Below are 9,315 nucleotides of genomic sequence, written 5' to 3' on the forward strand. Positions count from 1 at the left end.
GAGTTTTTTTTTTAATTTTTTTTATTTTTAAGAGTTTTAAGCGGGGTGATGATGGCATGACCCATCTCATGTTCAGAAGAGACCACCTGGCCTCTGTATGGATAACAGATCCGAGGAAGCAGCACAAGGAGATGATGGGAGACCTATGGGTGAGGAGTGATGGCCACTTGGAACAGGGTGACAGCAGTGAAGACGGATGCTCGTGGGAAACCAATGTCACAGCGTTCGTATACAGGCTGCTCGACCTTCCTTCACACGCTCCCATCCGACAATATCAACGCCCGAAGTGCCCGACTTGTATTTGCCCCGATCCTCTCTTTCAAGTAACTCCACTATTCTTGCCTAAACCAAACAGGGCCGCGCCGATCCGGGTCCTGGCCCCGCGCGCCGTGCCGACACGGGCCCAAAGTTGAGGTTTCGCGGCGGGCCCGCCCGCCAGCCTGCGGCCGGCCTGAAGCTGGGGCGCCGCAGTCCCAGGTGAGCGCGGGCTCGTCACTTCCGGCCGCAGGTGCGCCAGGTCTGCGGGCGCGCGCCCAGCGCGAGGGCCAGCTCCCGGGCGGCCGCGGAGGGGCTCCCTCCAGGCGGCCGGACACCCGAGGCAAAGCCACCGGCGCCTGAAAGCCCCAGCGGGGCCCAGACATCCCCCGCCCGACCTTCCACCAGGCCGCCCCGACCCTCACCGACGCTCACTCACCCCGCGGCTACCCGAGCGGAAACGCAGACACCGCGGCCGCCAGCAGCCGAGAAGCCAGCCCGGGCGGCCCGGCGCATGCGTCCTCGGTCCCCCGTCAGCCCCGCCCCCAGCGTGACCCGACGGGCTTGCGCGGTAGGCCCCAAGGCGCATGCGCCAGGCCGACGAGGACGAGCGTGGCCGAGCACGTGACTTTTAAGGAGGCGCGTGGCCCCGCCTTTCCGCCTGCGCGCTCTGTGTGTCGCCTGGTGTAGAGAGTAAAGGCTGTGTCTCCAGGAAGAGAGAGGGAGAGGTACGCTGTGAACCCCCGAGAAAGTAAGGCTGCAGAAGGGAGGGGCTCGAACGGCACACCTGAGGACGCACGCACGGTGGATGCGGTCACCTGGCGCGGCTGTAGGCGCGCGACGAGCGGAGGCGGGGCTGATGCCCCCCCGCCCCCGCGCAGGTCTGGGTGCGGGTGCGGGTGCGCAGCGGGCCTACGCGACGGTCTGGATTGCGTGACTGAAGCAATCCCTCCCATCTGGCCTCCTACCAAAGAGGTAACAGAGATTTTGAGCCAAATGAGAATGTTTGCTTGGAGCTTTTGAAGAAACAAAATACCCACACCTATGTTGACCACAGAGGGAGGAAACCAAGCCTTACCTGAGGAAGGAGTAGCCTGTGATGGGTGCCAGGCTTACCAAATGAGGCAGCTTCTCAACCCGGGGATTCCGGCGCTGCAACACGGCGGATTGGCCAGCGCCAGCGCCAGCGCCGGAAAGTCCTCTGGGAGTCGTAGGAACTCAGACAAGGTCTCTGTGTTCTGGGGGGTGGCTTGGTCTGGTTTGGTTTTTTAGGAAAACATCTTTGGGCCTGGGTAGGGAAGTGCCTTCCTCATCTTAAAGCCTGAAGTGGGATAACAGGAAAAGGGGGCTAGGAAACTACTGGGTAATAGTAATACCACAATATCTCTCCTGTTAGCAGCACAGTCTACATTTGCCTCAAGTCATCCTACACACACACACACACACACACAAAGTCATCCTACACACACAAAAAAATGTAACTTTGTCTTTTTTTTTTAATTATTTTTTATTGGACTTCAATTTGCCAACATCTAGCATAACACCCAGTGCTCATCCCGCCAAGTGCCCCCTCAGTGCCCGTCACCCAGTCACCCCGACCCCCCACCCACCTTCCCTTCCACCACCCCTTGTTCATTTCCCAGGGTTAGGAGTCTCCCATGTTTTGTCACCCTCACTGATATTTTCACTCATTTTCTCTCCTTTCCCTTTATCCCCTTTCACTAAATTTTATATTCCCCAAATGAATGAGACCATATAATGTTTGTCCTTCTCCGATTGACTTACTTCACTCAGCATAATACCCTCCAAGTCCCTCCACGTCGAAGCAAATGGTGGGTATTTGTCGTTTCTAATGGCTGAGTAATATCCCATTGTATACATAGACCACATCTTCTTTATCCATTCATCTTTCAATGGACACCGAGGCTGGTGAGTTTTTCCTTCTAGTCATTTTGCTCAGTGCAGAGTGGCCAAAAACAAGTTGTACTTGATAGAAGCGCAAACTCTTCTCACTGTAGCACTACAGCTGTTCTCTCTTTAAATCTCAGACTGAATTCGTAGGTTTTCAGGATGATTTGAAAGTTATCTAGATAAGTTGGTGGGGACAGGTGACTTGGGGACCCTACTCTTCTGCCATCTTGCCCCGCCTCCTAACTTTGTTTTTTAAAAAGGAATAAAGAATTCTAGTGATCTCCTGGATACAATTATTGAGAATAGAAAGGCATTGGTAAGATACTACTTTTAATGCTTGAATTTGAAAGCTGTTTCTCCCAGATATACAGTGGCTCCCAACCGTTTTGAGAATGAGGTTCCCTTTTAAATATGCACTATCTTGCTGAGCCCCCATGTATCAATCAGAATTTGGACAAGAAGTAGATGCTACACTCAAACTAGAGGAGAATCAATAACTTCTACAAAGATGTGGACAGGATTAAGAAAACAACTCAGGATGGCACAGTACCCCTGAGGCTAGCAAGACTTCAGGACCTTTTCCCTTACATTATGGGCTAGATTGCATCCCTCCAAATTCAACTGAAATCCTAACCCCCAATACCTCAAAAGTGACTATATTTTGAGATAGGATCTCTAAAGACCCCAAAAACCTTTTTATTAAGTTAAAATGAGGTAATTAGGGTAGACTCCAATCCAATATAATTGGTGTCCTTATGAAAAGAGGAGATTGGGGCATTGGACATGCACAGAGGAAAGACCATGTGAAGACCCTGGGAAACAGCAACCATCTACAATTCAAGAAGAAAGGCCTCAGAAAAGACCAGCCCTGCCAACCCTTGATCTCAGACTTATAGCCTCCAGACTGTGAGAAAATAAATTTCTCTTTTTTAAGCCACCCAATTTGTAGTACTATATTATGGCAGCACTAACATGAATACACCATCCCTGGGCATGAAAGGGTAATGGTAAGACATTGGTTCAGAAGAGAATAGTTGAATGGAAAAGACCAATTGAAATGTATCAACCCATGATCACTCAGTGAGAGGGAACTGGGGAAATAAACACCCCGAACTCACTACCCTTCTATTATTTCATCTGTTGTTGCCTCCCACCAGCCAAACTTACTGACAGCCAGAGGGCAATGAAGCCTGTTGATGCCATTCTGTATAGATCAGCCTCTTCAGGCCTAGGTTAGGTTTGAGAGAGATGGAGAGTAGGTTTGGAGCATCAAACTGAAAAGATGCATTATACCCTACACAATTGTATTCATCCTTTTAGTATCCCTTTAGTGTAGAAAATGCGTAATGAAACAGTCACCATTAATTCAGTAAAGGTTTTTAGATGAATTTGTATTTAGTTAATTGAAGTATCTATGTACTTTCTCTAAGCCAAGTTTCCTCTGACCTCTGTGGCCTGAAAGTAGTAATGTCACATTAGCAGCAACAACTTAGATTTTGATGATTTCTGTGCCTACCTGAATACCCCAAAATCCCTCTTTTCACTCATGCCCTTATGAATGGAATATAGTGCCCTTACAAAAAGAGGTCCTGGAGAGATCCTTCACCCCTTCTGCCATGTGAAGACACAGCAAAAAGATGACTGTCCATGAACCAGGAAGTCAGCTCTCACCAGACACCAAATCCATCAGCATCTTGATCTCAGATTTCCCAGCCTCCAGAATTAGGAGAAATAAATTTCTGTTGTTTCTAAGCTACCAGGTCTGTAGTAGTTTGTCAGCAGCCTGAATGGGTTAAGATAAATTATAAGCAATTACTTATAATATTCATTTATGAACTTCAGTGTCTGAATGTCAACCAAAACCTCTCCTTTCCCCCCGACATCCTTTCAGTCCCCAAGTTCCATCAGTTCCACCTCCCCCATAGATTACACATCTATCCCATCTTCTCCATTCCCTATGTTCAGTTTTCTTGACTGTTGCAATCAGTCTCCTAGCCCAGTCTTTTTCCCTACCCATGCACTTGGGTGAGGATTTCAGACCCTTTGGATCATGTCTCTCCTCTGCCTCAGACCGACCAATGCAGGAAAAAATCCAAACTATTTAACATATTATCCAAGCCATTTTATTATCCTGCCCAGTCTGATTTTTTCTATATCATTTTTTGTCCTCTCAAGATTTAAGGAACTATTTACTATTCTATTTGTAATGTGCTGCAGTCATCTTGAACTGGCTAGCACCATTGTGTGCACCTCTTTCCAACTGCCTTAGTTTGCTCAGGCTGCCATAACAGAATACCATGCACTGGGTGGCTTAAACAACAGACATTTATTTTCTCACTGTTCTAGAGGCTGAAAAGTCTAATTAATCCTGGTGAGGATTCTTTTCTGGGTTCACAGATAGTTATCTTCTCACTGTCCTCATATGGTAGAGAGAGTTCTGGTGTTTCCTTTTTTAAAAGCTTGATTGATTTGAGAGAGAAAAAGAGTGAGGGTGGGGCAGAGGAAGAGGAGAAAGCAGACTCCCCACTGAGCAGAGATCCTGACTCGGGGCTCTATCTTAGGACCCCCAAGATCATGACCTTAGCCAGAGGCAGATGATTAATCATTGAGCCACACAGGTGCTCCTGTCTCTTCCTAATCATATAAGGGCACCAACTCTAACAGATTAGGACCCATGCCACCCTTAAGATCTTATTTACCTTAGGTACTTCCTAAAGGCTCTATCTCTAAGTACAGTCACATTAGGTCTCCAACATAGAATCAGTGGCCTCACATTGGTAACTTGAAATTGACCACGTGGGAGTATATACTACAGAAACAGACAAATTCTATGAACCAGAGTTTTTGATAGGAGGGGGACAGTTTATTTTTTCCCAGCATATTGCTACTTGTTCTTCTCAGGCCTATATGACTTTGCATATGGGTCTCTCTGCTTGGATTTCTCTCACCCATTCCAAAGTTTCTATTTTCTGAAGCTTTCTCTGATCCTCTAAATAGAATTAGGCCTTCTCAGCTCCTTCTGCACCCCAAACCGCATCTCTACTATGGTACTTATTACTTTGGATTTTAATACATTTTACATAACAAGGACTTTTAAAGTCCTAACTGTGGACCAGGTTTTGTCCTGAGAGCTTTAAAAATATTAACTCTCTTAAATATGACCATAATTATCACTGTGCTTTTCCTTTCTATTTAGTGTTCAGTGTAAGAAACTCTCTCCCTACCTCTACAAAACAGAAGGACTAAGTTGACTCTCATTTTTCAAAACTTCAGGGTAGTGGCAATGCCCCAATTTGATTCCCCTTCCTCAGAAACATGGAAAAACTAAAAAAAAAAAAAAACAAAAAAACAAAAACAGAAATAGGGGCGTCTGGGTTGCTCAATGGTTGAGCATCTGCCTTCAGCTCAGGTCATGATCCCAGGGTCCTGGGATCGAGTCCCACATCAGGTTCCCCGCAGGGAGCCTGCTTCTCCCTCTGCCTTTGTCTCTGCCTCTCTCTGTATCTCTCGTGAATAAATAAATAAAATCTTTTAAAAAAAAATATGTTGGGATTCGGCAGCGACCACAGCACAGACCGGATCCCTCTCCTCTCTCCAGCTCACTCGTTCGCCTCGCTCCGCTTCCTCTGTAACCATGTCTGACAAACCCGATATGGCTGAGATTGAGAAATTCAAGAAGTCGAAATTGAAGAAGACAGAAACGCAAGAGAAAAATCCACTGCCTTCGAAAGAAACGATTGAACAGGAGAAGCAAGCAGGCGAATCGTAATGAGGCATGCGCCACTAATATGCACTGTACATTCCACAAGCATTGCCTTCTTATTTTACTTCTTTTAGCTGTTTAACTTTGTAAGATGCAAAGCGGTTGGATCAAGTTTAAATGACTGCGCTGCCCCTTTCCACATCAAAGAATGGAGAACTACTGACAACGAAGGCGCCTGCCTTTCCCATCTGCCTGGCTGGCTGGCTGGCTGGCTGGCAGGGAAGGAAAAGAACTTGCATGTTGGTGAAGGAAGAAGCTGGGTGGGAGGACAGTGAGATCTAGAGTAAAAAACCAAGCTGGCCCAAGGTATCTTGCAGGCTGTCAAAATGCAGTTTAATCAGAGTGCCATTTTTTTGTTCAAATGATTTTAATTATTGGAATGCACAATTTTTAATATGCAAATAAAGTTTTAAAACGTGAAAAAAATATTTTTGAAGTGCATTGAACACTGTGAGAAACTGATAAATCTAAAAATAGAGGTAAAAGCATATTATTTAGAATTATGTTAGCCACCACTACAAAAAGTAATGTTAAATATAGGTTGAATAAGTGAACAAATAATTTTTAAAGCAATGAATATATAACAATGGTTATATGATTCCATTGAAATATATATGTATATGTGTGTGTTTGTGTGCATGTGTGTATACAGGGGGAAGTGTGGTGTGGAGATGAGGAATAGTGTCCCTACTTTGGACACCATGACATTCTGTGCCTTTGCCTCTCTTAGTCTCACTGTTTCATATATTCTGTCCAACTTTCTCTTTACCCTGACTTTTTCTCAAATCCCTCCCAGATTAATTTTGGGCACTGCTTTTTTCTATAATCTTTTAGGGTCATTACAGAATCATTACATGGGTAATCATTACATTAATTTTAGGGTCATTACATGGGTGATTACAGAATCAACAAACACCTTACTCTCCAAAGCTGATATATAAAAGTAAAGAACAAGAAATCCTGTCATTTGCAACAACATGGGTGGACCTAGAGGGTATTTTGCTAAGTGAAATAAATCAGACAAAAAAAGATAGATACCATATGATTTCACTTATATGTGAACACTTAAAAAACAATGAGAAAGCAAAACAAAAACAGATTGATAAAGACAGAGAACAAACTGGTGATTGCTAGAAGAAAGGGGTGGATCAAATACGTGAAGGAATTAAGAAGTACTACTTCCAGTAACTTCCAGTAATAAAAGAAGTCATGAGGATACAAAGTACAACACAGAATACAGTCAACAATATTGTAATAACTTTGTATAGTGACAGACAGATGGTAAATGATGTAAGAAAGAACATTGGGGTTTGAAGCCATGGCCAAGAAAGAATTCTTGAGATGTCTTTGCTGCAAAAAGGTGATTTTATTAAAGCACAGGGACAGGACTTGTGAGCAGAAAGAGCTGCCCTGGGGTCATGAGGAGTGGCCCATTATATACTCCCAAGTTGGGAGGGGTAGTGTAAGTCTCTAAGGAATTTTGGAAGCAATGTCTCCAGGACCTTCAAGGGACTAGCTATTGTTGGGAAAAGGTCATTTATTACCGTCTAATAAAACGTTAGTCATGAGACCCTCCCATTTATATTGGTGGGCCATATGCTTGGGGGATGATTGCCAACACATATCTTGGAGGGTTTAAAAATAAAGGAGATTTCTACAGGAATTTTTATATGTTAAAGTAGATGTGCAACATCCTGGGGGTCAGGCTAAGATTGGCTTTTGCTCAGAGCAAAGTATTAAGATGGAGACAGTCCCTAAAGGAATGTCACTCTGCCTGTTTCAAGGATTTGTGAATGGGCTGTGGGTAGCAAGGAAATTTAATTTCTCTTCTGCCTTTGGTTCCCACATCAGGAACTTCACTTAAAGTGGAGAGCATTTCATAAGGTACAGAATTGTCGAATCACTATGCGGCACAGCTGAAACTAATATTATATGTCAACAATACTTCAATTAAAAATTTAAAACAAAATAAATAGGAAAGAATTAAAAATAGATATGTACGAGCAAAGGTCTGCTCAAACTTCAGAAAAAGGTACAGGTGAATCTTAGTAAGGCTCCACTATTTCAATCTAATTTTATTAGTAGTAACCAGCATGGTAACTGACATTTGCAGTTGTACCTTAAGGAGATTTTGAAGGGAACTATGGTGATTCTGAACACATGAGAAGGAAAATTATTGCAGACCTAGTCTTCATGAGTGGAAACGTACTGAGAGTATGAACATAAAGAAGAATTTAGCAATAGTAAGAATAACCTGAGGATGTGGACGTGTTTACAGGATATCTACTTCCAAATAAAATTTGTACAAAGAAAGTGGAATTATGTGATCTTAGTATCCTGTACACTATGTGACAGTTCCACCTCTTCATTCATTATCCGTGCAGCTCCCTTTGAGCAGTCACCTCACGGAGAAGGCTATTCAACAAATGGCCACTAGAGAAAGCAGAGCACCCACAAATCGGTTTGGGTAATTTCATTTTAGCAGATGCATTTTGTCCAGTGGCTACTATGAGCCAGGTGTTCTGTTGGATATGGAGGACACAGAGGTAAACAAGGCAGACAAGGTCCATGCACTCATAAGACTTACATTCTTGCAGAGGAAAAATAAATAAATTTATTAAGCAAAAAAAAAAAGATGAAGTAATTAAAAAAGTAGCGTCTGAATAGGGGACATTTTAACTGCAATCTGAATGACAAAAGGTTACTATCTGAGTATCAAGTAGAAGAGGATTCTTGGCAGAAAGCAGTAGTGCAAAGAGGGTAATGTAGGCACAAACTTGGCAAATTAAAGACTAGAAATTTGGCCACTGTGACTGAAGCCAAGGCAGTTAGGGGCTAGATATCTAGAGTTCTGTAAGCTAGGCATTCAATTTAGATTTTATTCCAAGTGCAAATCAAATCTGTTGTAGGATTTTAAGTAGGAAAGTGACATTGTAAATTTGCATTTAAAAATATTTGTTGGCCTAATGACCATCATTTAGATCGATGGAACAGAATCGAGAGTCCAAAAATAAACTCATATATCTATAGTCAATTGATTTTCTTTTTTTTATTTTATTTTATTTATTTATTTATTCATGAGAGACAGAGAGAGAGAGGCAGAGACACAGGCAGAGGGAGAAGCAGGCCCCATGCAGGGAGCCCGACGTGGGACTCGATCACGGGTCTCCAGAATCACACCCTGGACCGAAGGCAGACGGTCAACCACTGAGCCACCCAGGGACCCCCCAGTTGATTTTCAACACATGTGCCAAGACCATTTAATAGGGAAAGAATAGACTCTTCAACCAATGGTGATGGGAAACTAGATATTCACAAGCAAAAGAATGACATTGGAATCAACCTCACACCATATGCAAAAATTGACTTAAGTGGAGCAAAGACCT

At 43.8% G+C, this 9,315-nt stretch overlaps 2 protein-coding genes across 5 annotated transcripts in view; one reads left to right on the forward strand and one right to left on the reverse strand.

Annotated features, from left to right (window-relative positions):
- ERCC6 (ERCC excision repair 6, chromatin remodeling factor) overlaps nucleotides 1–828 on the reverse strand; it is a 73,886-nt gene extending 73,058 nt beyond the window's left edge. Inside the window, exon 1 of the mRNA XM_038578050.1 lies at nucleotides 695–828. The gene's annotated coding sequence lies outside the window, so the exon portion shown is untranslated. The remainder of the gene's footprint in view (nucleotides 1–694) is intronic.
- LOC102153128 (thymosin beta-4-like) lies at nucleotides 828–6,357 on the forward strand. 4 transcript variants are annotated; one of them, XM_038578051.1, is made up of 2 exons: nucleotides 828–983; nucleotides 5,765–6,357. In XM_038578051.1, exon 2 carries the CDS (start codon nucleotides 5,801–5,803, stop codon nucleotides 5,933–5,935), a length of 135 nt encoding a protein of 44 aa, XP_038433979.1. In that variant the 5' UTR covers nucleotides 828–983; nucleotides 5,765–5,800; the 3' UTR covers nucleotides 5,936–6,357. The 4 variants fall into 4 exon arrangements, with proteins under 4 accessions (XP_038433979.1, XP_038433980.1, XP_038433982.1 ...); XM_038578052.1 differs by having other exon boundaries at nucleotides 852–983; nucleotides 5,727–6,357; XM_038578054.1 differs by lacking the exon at nucleotides 828–983 and adding an exon at nucleotides 992–1,136.
- The last annotated feature ends 2,958 nt before the right edge of the window (nucleotides 6,358–9,315 follow it).

This window comes from Canis lupus, chromosome 28 (genome assembly GCF_011100685.1).
Source record: "Canis lupus familiaris isolate Mischka breed German Shepherd chromosome 28, alternate assembly UU_Cfam_GSD_1.0, whole genome shotgun sequence".
Taxonomy (NCBI): domain Eukaryota; kingdom Metazoa; phylum Chordata; class Mammalia; order Carnivora; family Canidae; genus Canis; species Canis lupus.